At 42.6% G+C, this 19,639-nt stretch overlaps 1 protein-coding gene across 1 annotated transcript; it reads right to left on the bottom strand.

The window, feature by feature from the left end:
- Positions 1–1,321: 1,321 nt before the first annotated feature.
- On the bottom strand, positions 1,322–16,745 carry LOC116979178 (protein shisa-1-like). The gene is made up of 2 exons (XM_033030713.1): positions 15,809–16,745; positions 1,322–3,424 (listed from the first exon to the last, which is right to left on the bottom strand). The coding sequence occupies exons 1-2, from the start codon at positions 16,095–16,097 to the stop codon at positions 2,895–2,897; spliced, it is 819 nt and encodes a 272-aa protein (XP_032886604.1). The 5' UTR covers positions 16,098–16,745; the 3' UTR covers positions 1,322–2,894.
- Positions 16,746–19,639: the final 2,894 nt, after the last annotated feature.

The following is a 19,639-nucleotide window of genomic DNA, read 5'->3' on the forward strand; positions in this document are numbered from 1 at the left end:
GTACATGGATAGGAAAGGTTTAGCACAGCCAAACGTTGGCATGTGGGACTAGTGCAAATGGGGCATCTTTATCACCATGGGCAAGTTGGGCTGAAGGGCCTGTTCCCATGCTGTACGACTCCAATAGGTTAATGGCATTGGTCTTGCATATGAAAAATGGGAATGAATTATGAGTGCATCTAGGAAGATAGTGAATGGGGATGGGCACTGACCAATCCATCAGGATTATTTGACTGAACAAGAGATCAAAGGATAGGTGGGAAACAATTAGGCATGGCAGTCTTGACGTTTGAAAGTCCAGATGGAGTCGAACTGTGTTGATCTTGGTACTTCAAGCTAAAAGCCACCTGTAGCTTATACTTGCACTGGTGTTGTAGATTAATGAACTCTTATGCCTGCAGCCTGCCATGTTCATTAATATTATCCAAATTAGCAGTGTACATGGAAATACATTCTGTGAAAGGTGGAGAAAAATATATATTTAGGGGGTAACACCCTCAATAGAAGTTGCTCTGATCTGGTTATGTATGTACAAGAGCACGCTGATCGTGGCTAAAGATAATATTGACAGATTAGCCCTGAACTTATCGTGACCCAAGATATTTGAGGGGAACATGACTATGGGGAGCACACCACAACAAAAGTCAACATTTTTAGATGAAGGATTTTTTTTAAGACTCAAAAATTATCTTCTCTAAATTAAATCAGATCCATCTGTCAAGACAATCTGCGTGCATTTGCCGGCTTCAAGAGCTCAATCAGTTAGGCTTATGCCCTATAATGTTACAGGAGCTTTGAAGCAAATCTACAATTGTAAAGAAAGCAGCAGAGTGAGTGACCTCTGCTGTGTTTTGGTGCAAGGCCATTATATCAGCAGACTATCCCATTTCCAAACCAGATGCTGGCAGTTTTTGTAATCATTTGGAAATCCGATTCGGAAAATTCAGTCAGACAACACAACCCCATTCAACAATTGAGATTCAACATCTGTGGCATCTACTCCTGTCATCCTACACCAGGCTATTTGGCAAACATTAGAGAACAGGTGTAGTCTTCCAAGTAATTAAACTCCCAGCTGCTTTCCACCTTCAGTCTTGCATTCCCACTCACCTACCTTTGGTCTTTAAGAGGTTACCATCCCCACCCACCACTTTGTGATGTCCACCATTCAAATCTGTCAGCATCCGCCAAATTCATCCTAGATCCTCTCCCTGCCATTGAAGACGCAATCTTTTGTATGTTCTTCTCTACCCCAAATCTTCTCATAATCTCATGTGCAGTCACGCTCCTTGTGAATTTTTGTTACGCAAGGAAATAGCAATGCCTATTGGTCACTTTTTATTTACAACCTGAGAAAATATACAAACAAAACTGTCCTTTAAAAAAATGGTATAATGTATTTGCAACAAAGGAACCTGAAGAGCATTTAAAAGCATTCCTGCTGAAAAGCAAAAATATAAGGGTAATTTCCCCGAAAAATAATTTCCCCCCACCCCCCACACAATATACACATATGTATTTACAAATCTTCCCCATATTTGCAAAACCTATGCGGGTCTTCTAGTGGTAGGCCAGAGCTCGGTCAATACCAGTTGTACAAAGTCCAACTCCATTCACTAATATTGGGATTTTCCTATAGTTTAGTGCCTTGCAGCCTGCAGTCAGTCAGAGAAGTCCATAGATGCTCTCCTGTGGCATTACAGAAGAGACAACTTTCATAAAATATGATGAAGACTGCCGATTGACAAAAGTTCTTCAAACCAAGAGATGTTGCACTGATCACACTTAACGGGTCAATAGTAAAATGATGGGACCAAAATTAATCTTCGATTGCTGACACCGCCGATGCATCAGCCAGATATTGGCCTTCATTTCTGAAATGCTGCTCCATCGACTCGAAAACTGCCAAATTTCACCACATACTTGTGGCAACATATGTTTAGCACAGGCAATTACGGGGAAATTTCTCACTGCAACGTGATAAACTGAGAGAATCACTGAAAAACGTGAAGTTTCTCACTTTGCTAATTAGTAACAATCATTAGGATCAAAATAGATTTTTTTGCTTCATATTCCCAACTCGCATTGCCAAATAGATGAATTGCAATGGACATGGATGGAACAAATCATGGAGGCACGGGAGAATGCAGATTTTGGAATCTCGCGCAAAAACCCCCCAAAGTGCTGAAGAAACTCAGCGGTTCAGGCAGCATCAACGGAGGGAAACGGACTTGATTTTGGGTCAGGACCCCTCTTCAGAAGAAGTGTTCCATTCAGAAACAAATCTACATTGTTTACACGCGAGTGTCAGAGGTCAAGGGGAGACATGGCAGAAGCATATAAAAATATGAGAGACACAGAGTAGTCGATCCGAACCTTTCTTCCAGGATGGAAATGTTACACTTCGAGGGGATAGCTTTCAGGTGAGAGGGGGGAAGTTTAAAGGAGATGTGTGGGATATTTTTAACACACACACACACACACATGTGGAACACACTGCCAGGAGTGGGTGTTGGAAGCAGATCAAATATGCACATGACCATGCATGGAAAATGGACATAGATCACATGCAGACAGAGGAAAGTAGTTGAACATGTCATCATGTTTGGCGTAGACACAATGGGCCACAGGGCCTGTTCCTGTGCTGTTCCATGTGTTTATGACCCGCTAAGTTCCTCCAGCACTTTGTTCAATGGAACAAATAACGTTGTAACGATTCAGTTATTCCAGTGAGAGGAGCAGAAAATGCAGCATTAAAAGTTCACATATTGCGGTAAGATTAAAATGAAGGAACACTATTTAAATTATTGGCTTTGACTAAATATTTCAATTTCTATCAACACAGAACATGTTAAAGATTCCGTGAAAACTCAAGTCCTTTTCGCAGATGAATCTTACAGAGTCACAGTTGGGTACATCAGCTGGTCTGCATTTAATGGCCCAGTTGTATAAGGATTGTTGGGCTGTTGTGCATACCCTGTTCTATCCACGTATGCAGAAGCCATGACTAATGTATGATCTGGAGGGATCCCATAGCTGAGATATTGTGCTGGTAGGAAAGGATTCCCTGTGGATTGGGAAGGCAAGAACTGTTGAGCTTGGTGACACCCCACGATGGGGAAGTTGGTGGGCATGTTCATGTAGAGGTTAATGGCATCCGTGCCCATGGAACAGATGTTGTTCTGCCGCCCCATCGAGCTCCGGGTCGAAGTGGTGGTGGTGCTGGAGGTGGAGTGGCGTGAAGGGGTTCTGATGCCAGTCGGGGGAATGGGCTCCAGCAATCGGTTCTGGGTGGGGGCTTCCTGATGGGTCTCCTCGGGCTTTGGCTTCAAGCACCTGCAGCAGCAAATGGCAATGAACGAACCAACTATGACGAAGGCCACAAAAATGGAACCGACGACGAGGAACGGCAAATACATGGGAACTGCAAAGGAAACAACAAGAGCACGTTAGCATGGAGCACGACATTTTGCAATGGCAAAAAAAAAAGGGGTGGAATCCAACATTAGTAACTGGTGCAGGAGCCTGAAGACTACAACAACCAGGTTCAGGAATAGCTACTTCCCCACAGCCATCAGGCTATTAAACCTGACTCGGACAAAACTCTGATTAATAACCCATTATCTGTTATTTGCACTTTATCAGATTATTTATTCATATGTGTATATATTTATATTATGGTATATGGACACACATATCTGTTTTGTAGTAAATGCCTACTATGTTCTGTGTGCTGAACCAAAGCAAGAATTTCATTGCCCTATACAGGGACACATGACAATAAACTCACTTGAACTTGGTGATATACCCGAAAATTAAACACAACCTCCAAATAGGCTCCAAACTATATAAACGTGGGCATTGATCTGAAGAAGGGTCTCGACCCGAAACGTCACCCATTCCTTCTCTCCAGATGCTGCCTGTCCCGCTGAGTTACTCCAGTATTTTGTACATAAACGTGCACATTGTTTTTGCACTATTATTGTCCATTTATTTGTCTGCTTTTAATATATCCCTATGTTTACATATCTGTGGCGGTGCTGCAAGTAAGAATTTCATTGTTCCGCTTGAGGACATGTGACAATCAAACACCCTTGACACTTGAAATGTGCATTCATTACAGTTCCTTTGGAATCAAACTTTGGACACAGAATACACAGGCAACGATTACCTCAATGGGCATATGGTGCAACAAAGGACACATAAAGCTCTGTTTAAAAACAGGATTACAATTCGCTACCTGGATCGCACGATTTGTGGAGTGAGAAAGTTCACATTTCAGTTCAATCAGCCCGTTTGATCACGGGAAAAAGGAGGTGCAAGTGTGAGGGGAGAACAAGAGGAATGTCTGCAACAGGATGAACACAAGTTGCAATTCAAGCAGCACGCGGCTGATGAAAATGCTGACACTGCAATCTTTAAATAAAAGCAGCAAACCTTGGAAATACTCAGCAGGTTCGGCTGCAGCTCAGAGAGTACAAGTTTAGTTTATTGTCACATGTAGCGAGTTACAGTGAAAAGCTTTTGTTGTGTGCTAACCAGTCAGCGGAAAGACAATACTTGATAACAATTGGGCCCACCACAGTGCGCAGATGCATGATAGCTGGGAATAACGTGAATAACATTGAGTGCAAGATAAATTCTAGCAAAGTCTGATCAAAGAGAGTCCAAGGGTCTACCAAGAGGTCAATAATAGCTCAGGACGGCTCTCTAGTTGTTAGTAGAAACATAGAAAAATAGGTGTAGGAATAGGCCATTCGGCCCTTCGAGCCAGCACCACCATTCAATGTGATCATGGCTGATCATCTAAAATCCATTCCTGCATTTTCCCCATAATTCTTTGATTCCTTTAGCCTCAAGAGCTAAAGCTAACTCTCGCTTGAAAACATCCAGTGAATTGGCTTCCACTGCCTTCTGTAGCAGAGAATTCCATAGATTCACAACTCTGGGTGAAAAAAATGTTTCCTCATCTCAGTCCTAAACTGCCTACTCCCTATTCTTAGACTGTGACCCCTGGTTCTGTACTACCCCAACATCGGGAACATTTTTCCTGAATCTAGTCTGTCCAATCCTTTAAGAATTTTATGTTTCTATACAATCCCCTTGCATCCTTCTAAATTCCAGTGAATACAAGCCCAGTCGACCCATTCTTTCATCATGTGATAGCCCTGCCATCCCAGGAATGAACCCGGTGAACCTACACTGCACTCCCTCAATAGCAAGAATGTCCTTCCTCAAATTAGGAGACCAAATTTGCACACAATACTCCAAATGCGGTCTCACCAGGGCCCTGTACAACTGTAGTAGGACCTCCTTGCTCCTAAACTCAAATCCTCTCGCAATGAAGACCAACATGCCATTAGCTTTATTCACTGCCTGCTGTACCTGCATGCTTACTTTTAGTGACAGATGTACAAGCACACCCAAGTCTCGTTACACCTCCCGTTTTCCTAATCTGACACCATTCTGATAATAATCTGCCTTCCTGTTCTTGCCACCAAAGTGAATAACCTCACATTTATCCATATTATACTGCATCTGCCATGCATCTGCCCACTCACCCAACCTATCCAAGTTTCACTGCGGCCTCAAAGCATCCTCCTCACAGCTCACACTGCCACCCAGCTTTGTGTCATCCACAAACTTGGAGATGTCACATTTAATTCCCTCATCTAAATAGTTAACACATATAGTAAATATATGGGGTCCCAGCACTGAGCCGGCACCCCACTAGTCACTTCCTGCCATTCTGAGCAGGACCCGTTAATTCCTATTCTTTGCTTCCTGCTCCCATTCAGTGCTCTATCCACCCTACCCCCAATACCTTGTGCTCTAATTTTGCACACTAATCTCTTGTGTGGGACCTTGTCAAAGGCTTTTTGAAAGTCCAGATACACCACATCGACTGGCCCTCCCTTATCCATTCTACTTGTTACATCCCAAAAAAATTCCAGTAGATTAGTCAAGCATGATTTCCCCTTCATAAATCCATGCTGACTTTGACTGATCCTGTCACTGCTTTCTAAATGCGCTGCTATAACATCTTTAATAATTGACTCCAGCATCTTCCCCACTACAGATGTAAGGCTAACTGGCCTATAATTCCCCGTCTTCTCTCTCACTCCTTTCTTAAAAAGTGAAGTTACATTAGCTACCCTCCAGTCCACACGAACTGATCCAGAGTCAAGATCAGTTGGGGAATGATCACCAATGCATCCACGATTTCTATGGCCTCCTCCTTGACTAGTCTGGGAAGCAGACCATCGGGCCCTGGGGATTTATCTGCCTTCCGTCCCAACAGTTCACCTAACACCATTTCCTGACTAATGTGGATTCCCTTCGGTTCCTCCCTCCCCTAGATCCTCATTCACCTAGTATTTCTGAGAGATTGGTTCTGTCTTCACTAAGGAAGATACAAACAAAGTAATCGTTTAACGTCTGAAGAAGGGTTTCGGCCCGAAACATTGTCTTTTTCCTTCGCTCCATAGATGCTGCTGCACCCGCTGAGTTTCTCCAGCTTTTTTGTGTAATCGTTTAACTGTTGTGCCATTTCCTTGTTTCCCATTATAAATTCACCTCTGATTGTAAGGGACCTACATTTGTCTTAACTAATCTTTTCCTTTTTACATACAAGAAGCTTTTAGAACTCAACAGTGGAGGACAGTGGAGAGTAATTTCGTTCAGACCGTAAGGTCTGAATGACAATAAAGGAATTCAATCAATTCAATCAATAGAGTCAGTTTTATATTCCCCGCATGTTTTCTTTCATGCTCTTCCCCCCTCTCTTAATTAACCCCTTTGTCCTCCACTGTTGAGTTCTAAATTTCTCCCAGTCCTCCGTTTTGCTGCTTCCTCTGGCCAATTTATATGACCCTTCCCCGAATTTAACACTATCCTTGATTTTCCTCATTAGCCACAGTTGAGCCACCTTCCCCGTTTTAGTTTTTCACCAGACAGAAATGAACAATATCTGGAGTTCATCCATGCGGTCTTTAAATCTTTGCCATTGCATCTACACCATCAACCCTTTAAGTATAATTTGCCAGTCTATCCTGGCCAATTCCCATCTCATACCTTCACAAGTCTCCTCTCTTTAGGTTCAGGACCCTAGTCTCTGAATTAACCGTGTCACTCTCCATCCTAATGCAGAATTCCACCATATTATGGTCACTGTTGGCCAAGGGGCTCTGCCAACTAATCCTTCCTCATTTCACAATACCCAGTCTACGATGGCCTGCTCTCTAGTTGGTTCTTCTACATTTTGGTTTAAAAACCCACTCCGTACACATTCCAGGAAATCCTCCTCCTCAGCACTGCTACCTATTTGGTTGGCCCAATCTATATGTAGATTAATGTCACCCATGATAACTACTGTCTCTCTGCTACATGCATCCCTAATTTCCTGCTTGATGCTATCCCCAACCTCCCTACTGCTGTTTGGTGGTCTGTATACAACTCCCACAAGCGTTTTCTGCCCTTTGCTATTTCGCAGTTCTACCCGTACCATACCCATTCGACAGCATCCAAGCTAATGTCTCTCCTGGCTATTGCATTAATCTCCTCTTTAGCCAGTAGTGCCACCCCACCTCTTCTTCCTTTCTGTCTATCGTTCCTGAATACTGAATACCCCTGCATGTTTAGCTCCCAGCCTTGGTCAGCCTGGAACCATGTCCCTGTAATTCCAACTATATCATATCCCTTAACTACTAACTGCGCATTCAATCCATCCACCTTATTACGAATGCTCCTTGCATTAAGGCACAAAGCTTTCCGGTTTGTTTTTCTTATCTCCCTTCTACCTTTCGCTTCTGTCCTTCTATGGCCCTCTGTCTCCTTGCCTTGGTTCCCATCCCCCAGCCCTGTTTGAACGTGACCTTTAATACACTCGCTTTCCCGTTAACTGCACACATACGCTTCCATGTTGTTGACTCCACCCCCCCACTGTTTAGTTTTAACCCACTCGTGTAGGATGGTTCAGTTCCTAAGGTCGTAAGGAATAGGAGTACAATTTGGCCATTCGGCCCATCAAATCCACTCTGCCATTCAATCATGCTTGATCTATCTCTTCCTCCTATCCCCATTCTCCTGCCTTCTCCCCATAACCTCTGACAGCTGCTGCCTGATAACAGCTGGGAAGAGTGTTAACATTTTAGGTCAGTGATGGTTTATCAGATGTTGCCTGACTGTGACAGTCTTAAACCGATTCTGTTTTTATTTCAGATCTCCACATTGTTTTGAGTTGGTACATGAAGTCGAGTGCTGGTGATGATAAGGTCAATTTTTTATGAATCATTTGTAAGGACATGAAATAAATAATGACAAATAGTATGTACTAAAAAATGTCCCAAGTTTTACTAATGCTTTAAAAAAAATCCTGCAATTATCTAATATGATTACTGCTTAATTGGGTGTAGCACAGAATTGGTGCTGACGGAGCCATCTCACAGCTTCATCAAACCAGACTCAATCCTGGTGTGTAGGGAGGAACTGCAGATACTGGTTTACATCAAAGACAAGACACAAAATGCTGGAGTAACTCAGCGGGACAGGCAGCATCTCTGGAGAGAAGGAATGGGTGACGTTTCGGGTCGTGACCCTTTTTCAGGCAGAAGCTTCAGTCTGAAGAAGGGTCTCGACCCGAAACGTCACCCATTCCTTCTCTCCAGAGATACTGCCTGCTGAGTTCAATCCTGGTGTGTCAGTCTGGAGTTCTGCTGCCACATCTTAGTTATTTTCCAGATACTCACATATCCTACTTGTCAGTTGGTGGGTTAATGGGCCACTGTAAATTGCTGCCAATGTGTTTTTAGTGCCTCTCTCTATGACCCTCTCTAATTCAAGACTGTGAATGAAATAAATCAAGTAAACTGGGATCAGAGTGAACAGGGGAAAACAACTCTTTACAATCTTAACTAGAAACAGAGAACGGCAGAAGCTGATTTATACCAAAGATAGACACCAATGTGCTGGAGTAACTCAGCGGGTCAGGCAGCATCTCTGGAGAAAGAAGATAGATGACGTTTTGGGTCATGATTAAGTTAGATTTAAAGACTGTGAAACTCACATGTTTTTTTTTTTAAATGGAAAGATTGGATTGAGGGGGAGAAATATAAAAAGGAAATAGGAAGAATGAAAAACTACTTGTGATTTTTTTTTAAGTGTCCAGTTACCATTAAGTCCTGCTAAAGAATCCACACATGCAATAAATTAATTGTTTTAAGGCCTACACGATTAATTATCCTCATCACCTAACAAATGTGCTGGTGAGTGAAACGGATAAGATATTCATGCAAAGACAGAAACTGCATTTCCTTCATTGAATAGGTTAGGTACCTACTGGTTCTGCAAAGCTAACAACGAAAAGTGCATTTCTTAAAGAATGAAATTTCAATTACTTCACATAATCCTCAAATCATATATTGGTGAGCAGCATTGGCGTGCTTGGCCTTGCCATCTTTCAAAAAAAGGTGTGGGGAAAATGGGTTTTTCCACCAGAATGTGAGCACAGGAAAGAGAGAGGGGGCAGAGGTGTTATTTGTAATTGGAAAATTCAATCTTCCTATCGTTGGGAAATACGAGGTGTCGTTCCACCCGTTTGCGTGAAGCTTCATTCTGATAAAGGAGGATGGAATGGTAATGATATGGAAAGGGGAGTTAAAATGGCGGTCCCATATTGTATTCTATTCATACATGCAAACCATATTCCTTCTTCACCACTCTAACCGTCTGTGTTGCAACTTTCAGGAAACGATGGAATTCAGCAAATATTGACGTACAGCAGCACCATAAGGTCCTCCTGTTCATCAGTAGTCCTTGGAGCATTGCCATTTCCTAGTATACATGTGCTTCACCTATCTGACTTGCCAAAATACATCACCTTACACTTGTCGAGCTTAAATTGCACGAGCTGACATTCCACCCAACTAATCTATATGGTCTGTAGTGTTGACCAACCACCTTCACTACCCACACCACCAAATTTCTTGTCATCTGATCGCTTACTATTTTTTATCTCCAATATTTACATCCAAATGACATACAGTGATGATATTTATTTTTAAAACAAGGAATAAATCTTTGAGAGCATGGGATGAATTTTAGTGACTCATGAAGTTCTGACCTGATAGAAGCATATACAACTGTAAGCGCCATTAATAGGGAATGATAGAATCTTTTCACGTTGCAGGGATATCAAAAACAAGAGGGCAGAGGAACAAATTTTAGATGGGGATTCGAAAGGTAATAATGGTTTAGATTTAAATGCACAGAATGGTTGATATCTAGAACATGCTGTCTGAAGAGTTTGCGGAGCCAGATACAATCACAACTCTCAAGAAACCCTTACACAGACACCTGCATAGAGGAAGCATACAGTCCTATTGCAGGCAAAAGGGATCAATGAAGATGTGCAACGGTCAGCATGGACAGAGTGGGCCGAAGGGCCCCATTCACAGCTCAATGGCTCTTCAGGCAAAGTCAACAATCATTGGTTAGCTTAATTTACTTACTCGCTAGAATTTAGAAGATAGAGGGGAATCTTATAGAAACTTACAGAATTCTTAAGGGGTTGGACAGAAGGGGCTAGATGCAGGAAGATTGTTCCCGATGTTGGGGAAGTCCAGAACAAGGGGTCACAGTTTAAGGATAAGGGGGAAATCTTTTAGGACCGAGATGAGAAGAACATTTTTCACACAGAGAGTGATGAATCTCTGGAATTCTCTGCCATAGAAGATAGTTGAGGCCAGTTCATTGGCTATATTTAAGAGGAAGTTAGATGTGGCCCTTGTGGCTAAAGGGATCAGGGGGTATGGAGAGAAGGCAGGTACAGGATACTGAGTTGGATGATCAGCCATGATCATATTGAATGGCTGATCATTCAGGCTCGAAGGGCCGATTGGCCTACTCCTGCACCTATTTTCTATGTTTCTATGTTAATGTCAGTCTCGGGGAAAATGTTAGACACAATCATGAAAGACACAATATCAGGATATGTGGAAGAATTCATGGCAATCAGACATGGTCAACATAATTTGCTGAAAGGGAAATGATCTGTGACCATTTTATTGGTGATTTTTAGGAAGCAAGGGAAAGAGTGTTTTTATTTGTGTTAAAGCTGGAATAAAATGCCTTGAAACATGTGGTCTAACAGAGCCTAAACCACACTGCATTAAAAAGGGTGGCTGGTGAGCATGTACATATTGTTAGTTTGTTATAAAATTGTTTCAAGATCAGTACATCAGACAAAAAAAAAATCATCTGTTGTTCTACACAAGTTGTCCATATGATTCGAATTTAAATTTCTAAAACGAGAACGTTTTGGGTCATATCCAGGCAATTTTTAAAACACAGATCAATTAGCAGAAGTATTACCATGTAAACAGGCCCTTTGGCCCACTGAGTCTGTGCCCATAAAAAGATCACCCATACACTAGCTCTATGTTCTTCCTGTATCAAGTGACATCTGGTGGGATGTGTTCAGTTATAACATCAAGTGATGATGGATCATGTTTGTCAAGCATTCTGCCCGCCAGCACGGATAAACAATTTACCAAGAATCATCCCCTGAAACCGTGCATGTAGGAGGCCCAAGTGGGCAAGAGAGTGAAGGATAATCACCACATACAGATAGAAACTAGTAGCAGCTCTGAAATAGAAGGGGACAGATTTGATGGTAATTCTGTTGCGCAAGCACTTAATTTTATATAGAAAAAACATTCATTTTAAATCATGGAATTTTTTTGTCGCAAAACAGAACACATTTAGAACTGCACTTTTAGGACAGGAAGGAATTTTAACTTGCCAGAAGAAAACTGACAGGATTGAGTCAGGCATTCATTTTATACCCTGACTGGTCACTGTTCAGAGTCAAATCAAATGTGGTCTAAAAAGGGACAGTGGTCTTGATCCAGTGGATTTTGCAACATGTGGGTTGGATTAAAATTACTACATGGAGTCCGATTGTTACAAAACTTCATAACCAGTTATAAACACACTTCTTGGGGCTTCAGCAGCCTGGCCTCATTTTTTTTTTCTCATGCAATCTCCACTTGGCAGAAAGAAAGTTTGTTCTGGGACTAGGGGAGTGTCCTGGTTCACCACCTAGTCAATGGAAGTTATTCATGTAAAGATATATATACGCATGCACAAACACACTCTGTACACTTTCTCCAGCTCTTATTGAATATTTTGGCAACACCAGTCGAGGGCCATTTTAAACTTTGTCATTTAAGATATTAAATATACATTTTAATATTAACAGTAGAAAAATACGACTGACTCGTGTTGGAGCTGTGGAAGTGATTCATTTAAGATTCACTAGGATTGTACCATGAGAATGAATTAGCTTTTTCCACTAGAACTGTTCATAACTCCACCAGTTATAGGAGCAGAATTAGTCTAGTCAGCCTATCACGTCTACTTGGCCATTCAATAATGGCCGATGTATATTTCCCTCTCAACCCCATTCTCCTGCCTTCACCCCATAACCCCCGGCACTCTTACTAATGAAGAATCTGTCAATCGCCACCTTAAAAATATCCAACTGTAAAGTTAAGAGAAAAATTAAAGGTTTTCAAAGAGGATATTAGTAAGGGTGTCAGGGGTTATAGGGAGAAGGCAGGAGAATGGGATTGAGAGGGCTAGATAAAGTAGCCATGATTGAATTACAGAATAGACCTGATGGGCCAAATGGCCTAATTCTGCTCCAATAATTTATGAACATATAGTATTAGATAGCTTCTGGATGATGCCTCGAGAACACACAAATGCGTGGATTGAGGATCATCGATAGAAATGGTAAACTCCCTCTCTCCAATGGCAGTTGCAACATGACAATGTTCATTACAGACAATAACTGTATCCAACATATAGTTGGACAAGTACTTGGCAAGAAAGAAATCAATGCAGGGAGCAAGATTGTAGTAGAAAAAAAGTTTGTGAACTATATGGCCCCATGTTTGACCAAGGAATGGACCAAATTAACCAACTCTTTCAAGGGCCAGAGCTTGGGGTCCAACATGGCCAGATTCTATTAGACAGGCGAAAATCTTCCAAGATTTCTAATCCTAAATATTGGCTGCACAGGGCTGCTAGATCGCGACAGAATCTTATTCTGTGCAATACTTCAAGTAAAGACCTAGAGGACAGAGTGAAGGTGATTGACAAGAGAACCGAATCCCATACCGATTTTTTTTAATATTAAGGAGTGATTAAGATCTAACAGAAACACCAGGTGTAGAAGTGAGGCCCTTGTTCAATTGTGACATTCAAAAGGGAAATGGATTATCATCAGAGAGGGAAAAGATAAATCCCAACTATATGGAGGAAGTGAGGAGGTGGGAACAGCTAGATTGTACTTGCATTGTTGTGGTACATCGGCCAAATTGCTTGCGCACTATAACCACTGTGATTTTGAATTGTATAGCCTTCCAACATCATTGCCAACATTCACAAGGTCAATGGCAAATTGAAAGTATTTAAGATGCCAAATCCCAGAGAGGCATGCCTCAAGAATGGATTAAACATCTTCAGAAGAGGATTTTAACAAGTCAGTTGACCTTGATGAAGTACCTTTTCACTTTGATTCTGATGATATTTCTTTCCACAGATGTCGTTTTTAAGAGCCCATAGTTCCCCAAGTATGTAGACATGCACCCGAATCATCATGGCATAGAAGGCGAACTGGCTAAATGCTGGAAAGTGAGATGGGTACTCAATGACCTACATGGACCGAGTGAAGCCCACTTCTGTGCTCATGTAAAAAGTGGCCACATGAGTGGCAAGGACATTTTCTTAAAGATTGGCACAAATACTGTGCATGACACTATTGAAGGTATAGACACCAAAAATACATGAAGAGTTTTTGGTTTTGTATAATTTTAAATCTGCATAAAGTTTACTTTTGTAAAACATTTCTGTGCTATATAACTATGACAATAATGCTTCCCAGAAGCAATAGTTTCAGCAAACACCACAATACCTTGAAGAGGTGTAATAATGGAGAAAAGCAGAGAGGGGAAATAAACTGAGACATGTTTCTGATAGCCAGCACAGGCACGATGGGCCAAATGGCTTCCAATGCAGTAAAGAATGGTTCATTGCTAGCGCAAAAAGGAATTAACAGCTGTAATCAGAAAGGAGGACCAAATCTGAGACATTAGGACCTCTGACAAATTATCAAGATGTTAGCCCACATATTTTGAGGATTAGCTGTAATGGAGATGAGGATGAATTTCCTTAGCCAGAGGGAGGTGAATGTGTGGAAATCATTGCCACACATGGCAGTGGAAGGCAAGACATTGTGTATTTTTGAAGTGGCGATTGATCGGTTATTGATTAGGAAGGACAGCAAAGGTTACAGGTAGAAGGCAGGAGAATGGGGTTGGAGGGGGGGAAATAGATCAGTCGTGATTGATTGGTGGAAGAGACTCGATGAACTGAACCACCTAAGTCTGCTCCTGTGTCATTATGTCATGTCATAAGGAATAGGAGTCGAATTAGGCCATTTGGCCCATCAAGTCTACTCCGCCATTCAATCATGGCTGATCTATCTCCCCCTCTTAACCCCATTCTCCTGCCTTTGCTCTGTAACCTCTGACACCCATACTAATCAATTTATGTCTTACCCTGTAACTAACTTCCTGTAAATTCCATGTCATGTTAGTAAAACATCTTATAAGAGTAATTAACATGAGGGAAACAAACTATTTTCATCAATTCACGAGTCAAGTGTTCAATCGTCATGTGTACAGAAACAGGACAACGTAGTCCTTGAATGAAGTGTTCTCTAGAAATGCTGCCTGTCCAGCTGAATTACTCCAGCACTTTGTTTCCCTTGTGTTTACAATGAATTTCTTACTTACAGCAGCACAACAGGTTTTTAAACACAGCACTCAATAGATAACATAACAAACTAGAACTTTGCCTGGGGTTATGGGGAGGAGAATGGGTTTGAGAGGGAAAGATAGATCAGCCATGATTGAATGACAGAGTGGACTTGATGGGCCGAATGGCCCAATTATCCTGCTAAAACGTGTGAACTTTGTGCACTCCAGCACTTTGTGTCTATCTTCAAACAAACAAAAAGTCCAGTAAATAAAATAAACCACTGGCATGGTGGGTTGGTTACGACAAGATGCTGTGGTAGACACAAAATGCTGGAATAACTCAGCGGGTCAGGCAGCATCTCTGGAGAGAAGGAATGTGTGACGTTTCAGGTCGAGACCGTTCTTCAGACTGATGCTCTGGGTTGGAAGTGCTCATATCTTCAGGTGTTTATCTACATACTCAAAGAGAACTATGAGCTCCTGAAAACTACATCTGTGGAAAGAAGCATCTCCAGAATCAGATGGAAGAAACAGAAAAATGGGTGCAGGGATAGGCCATTCAAGATTCAAGAGATTCAAGAGAGTTTATTGTGGTGTGTCCCAGATAGGACAATGAAATTCTTGCTTTGCTTCAGCACAACAGAATATAGAAGGCATAAATACAGAACTGATCAGTGTGTCCATATACCATTGTATAAATATATACACATCAATAAATAAAACACTTTATTGGGATATTAATGTTCAGAGTTTTGTTTGAATTGAGTTCAATGGCTGTGGGGAAGCGGCTGTTTCTGAACCTGGACGTTGCAGTCATTCGGCCCTTCGAGCCAGCACCGCCATTCAATATAATCATGGGTGATCATCTAAAATCAGTATCCTGCTTCCCCCCATATCCCTTGATTCCCTTAGCCCCAAGGGCTAAAGCTAACTCGGAACTAAGTTGACGAAGGACCTGTGGGTGGGGGAGAAAGTGGCCATACCTGATGCAGATTTCCCTTGGGTTCCCGGCTCCTGGTGGACGTCCCTGTCGTTGTCGCAGACGCCCTGGTCCAGGCGGTTGTCCAGGAGCGAGCAGCAATACCTGAGACCGCAAGAGCCGCAGCACAAGGTGGCCTCCTGGCCGTCGTACCTCTCGGGGCACTGGAAGCCGGCGTGCCAGCTGCCGTTACTGTCAGACCAGCCGTGACAATACTCCCCCGAGGCGGCGCGAACACCGCACAGCCTGTTGGCGAGGAAGAGAAGCAAGGTCCCAAACCGAGCAGCCCCCATTGCTACCAATTAAAAAAAACACACACACACACAAATCCCGGTGCAAGTAGAGCGACACGGCTCACGAACAACAACAAAAAGTCGAAGAAAATTAGAAAATGGGAAGTAAAGAATAAGTTAAAGCAAAGTCTCCTGACTGTCGCCTTCTTTCTTCACGCTGCTGTCCCCGGGCTCAGACTGCGGACAACGGGGGGCGGGTTGCAGGAGTTTTCCTTCATTCCTCAGTGTAACATAGCTCCATTCATGGCGCTCGCCGGCCAAACTTCCAGCACAAGGATCGCCGCCGATGTTTCCATCTGCGAGCGCCGCTCTCCACCGATGTGCAACAATGGGACAAGTGTAGCCACACGCTGCAGCCCGCTACAATGTATGAGACACGCCAGCAGCCCGCTACAATGTATGAGACACGCCAGCAGCCCGCTACAATGTATGAGACACGCTACAATGTGTGAGATGCACACGCTGCAGCGGCGACTAAACCTTGTCCTCCTTCCATTCGGCTTTACCTCGCAGTCTGCTGCTTTTTTTTTTGGAGGGGGGGTAGGGGGGGTGGGGGGGCTGGTGGGGAGTTGATCTTTCACTTAAACTCTGCTGAGTGAATTTCCATAGGTTGGACTTCTTTCACCAATCCGGCACCAGGAGACAGACCAGCGAGGCTCCGCCCGTGTTGAGGCTCCGCGTCCCGGGGAGAGCGTCCACCCACCACCCGCTGCCCGCATGACCCACAACCTTTACCCTTGTCCACACCATAGATCCTATAGGATCTTTGGTCCACACAACCATAGATCCTATAGGATCTTTGGTCCACACAACCGACCTCTGCACCTCACAGCACAGCATGTCCCATCAATTTCTAGGGTTACGTCCACACCCGTGTGATTTTGGAAAGGCTGTCCATGGGAGATTTCCGTGACCATTGGACACCGCGTGGGGTGGAGGGTATCCTCAATAGGGATGGGGAAGTAGTTAATATAATATTTAATAATATTTGTCTATTTTGTATTATGGTGGTGTGTTTGTTTGTATTTTTGTGTGTATTTTCTGTAAATAGTTTTTAAAAATTTAAACTGTGAAAAAAAAGTATGTGTCATCAATTGGAACAAAGACCAAAAAGACGGCGTCTGCAATATTTTAAATTTTACTTTTAACTCAATTCAGAATTCAAAATGAATACAACCAAAACTGTGCAAAAACTCGTCAAAATGCCCATACTGGGTATCCCCCAGTAATGTTCGCATCTTTTTCTTAATTTCAGAAATGAACTTGAATGTCTCGGTTTATATATTCAGTGGTATCACACGGGAATGTTTGCATCTTTTCCTGAATTTACAAATGAAAACTTTTCAGAATATGAAATGAGCGAATAATAAAAACTGCAAAAGCTCCTCATGCATTCTCAGTGTCTATGCATTCATTAGTTAATGCTCAGTGGTGATTGTGCCTTTTAAAACTTAATATATAAAGATTATTCAGAATTGTAAACGTATATATACAAACCAAAAAGTCCCAAAAACTTTTCAAGCCATCTCAATGTCCATACATGCAATACTGTCGTAGTGTTTGAACTTTTTATAATTTCAAAAATAAACTTTATTCAGAGTACAAAATGTACACAAAACAAAACTATGCATAAACTCTTCAAGTAGTCCCAGTGTCTATCTGTTCAATAGTGTCATGCTCAGTAGTATTCGCACCTATCTTTTAAAAAAATCAAAATAAACTTTATTCAGAATATAAAACATATACAAACCAAGAACTGTGCAAAAATTCTTCCGACATTCTCAGCGGCTATAGATACATTCATTAGTGTCGTATTTGATAGTGTTTGCAGAAATACCATTATACCCAACACCCTTGCCACCTACGCAAGCTTCAGTGCTTCCTCATGGACATCTCGCTCTGCTGGGAGGTCAACAAGTTTCGGGAAGACCAAAGAGCGTCTTTCGCCGAGTTGATGACCTTCCAGCAGCACTTGCCGTCTGTCTCTGAATGCTTCCCTGGGAACAGTCTGTAAATCAGCGAGTCCTCTATTACAGAGTTGTTCGGGATAAACCGTGACAAGGACCCTTGCATCCTTCTCCAGACTCTCTTCGTAAATCTGCGAAAAGGTGGACAACCATCTCCTCTCCACAGCAGCCGTCACGAGGGCAGTGTATGCTGGTAGTAAGATTTCGACGGTACAAGAAGGATCTGACAGGGAGGGCCCTTCTCACTGCCAGCCAAGCCAGGTCTATGGTGCTTGTTGGTGAGTTCTGGAGATGAGGAATTTCACCAGACCAGCCGGGCAGTCTGCTCTGGGAACCACGCCACAGGATCCATCAAGTCCTTTTCCTGCAGTGCCTGCAGGATGTTCGGTGCAGCCCACTGCCTGATTGACTTGTGGTCAAAGGTGTTGGTCTGAAAGAACCTTGCTGCAAAGGACAGGTGTTGCTGCAATATCCTGCAAACTGGCATATTGCACGGCATCTGCGCCAGGCCCATCCTTCGCAACACCAGGGACAGGTAGAACTTCAGCAGGGAGTGACACTTAGTGCCCACGTGCTTTTGTTCTATACACAGCTTAATGTGGCCACACACGAAGATTGTCATGAAGGATGAGGGCAATGTTGGTCACACTTTAGCCCCCGTTGTCTGCTGATTTGAGCATCGTGAGCCCGTCGGACTGGGCCCGTCTTGAAACAAACCACAGGTGCTAAGGAACGCGGTTTACCAGCAGTGTGAGAATTTGTGAACAGACACCAGCAGCGCTTGAAGTTGAGACTGATATTCAAGAGTAAAAGTGGCAAAATTATCAAAGAAAAATATTTGGGGAAAGAAGTCAAACGAAACAAATCCTTGGTAAGCACATCACTAGCTTTTGATTGATTGGAACTATAGAATGACAATTAATATTTTATGAATATAAATTAAGTTAGTTATTTGCTATTTTTAACAGAGGGATCATGCAGTTCAAAACAAAATGGTTGAAGTAGGTTAAATCCATGTCAACGGAAGTGTCAAGGGAATTTGTTTTTTCATTTGGCAAAATGCCAGATATTTTACCTGTAAGGTATTGTAAGAGTCTGAGGAGGTGTCTCGACCTAAATCGTCAACTATACATTTTCTCCAGAGATGCTGCCTGACGGCTGAGTTACTCCAGTATTCTGTGTCTATCTTCAGTGTAAACCAGCATCTGCAGTTCCTTCCTACACAGGGTCTATCAACAAAGGGCACAGGATTTCTGCAGACACTCTGCCTTGCAGGGGCTGTGTTTCGTGTGTGCCAGGTGCCCTGATTATTCATGTGGGAAATTGCAGGGAAATGATATGGAAGAGGCCAATTCTGTTTAAAAGGTGGCACAAAATAAAATGAAGCAGTAGGAATCATTTCCTTGCCGTGTGTTTCTTTGATCTCGAAGGTCTAACCCAAGGATCAAATAAGCCATGATTTGTTGCTATTTCCAGATTACCCACATGGAATCTGAAATCTTGTGGTTTGCAGGATGCAAATCCGCCTTGCTTTTGCTGAACAGGAGGGTTTGGAAGGGAGTTTTTTAGTCTGTG

This window comes from Amblyraja radiata, chromosome 12 (genome assembly GCF_010909765.2).
Source record: "Amblyraja radiata isolate CabotCenter1 chromosome 12, sAmbRad1.1.pri, whole genome shotgun sequence".
Taxonomy (NCBI): domain Eukaryota; kingdom Metazoa; phylum Chordata; class Chondrichthyes; order Rajiformes; family Rajidae; genus Amblyraja; species Amblyraja radiata.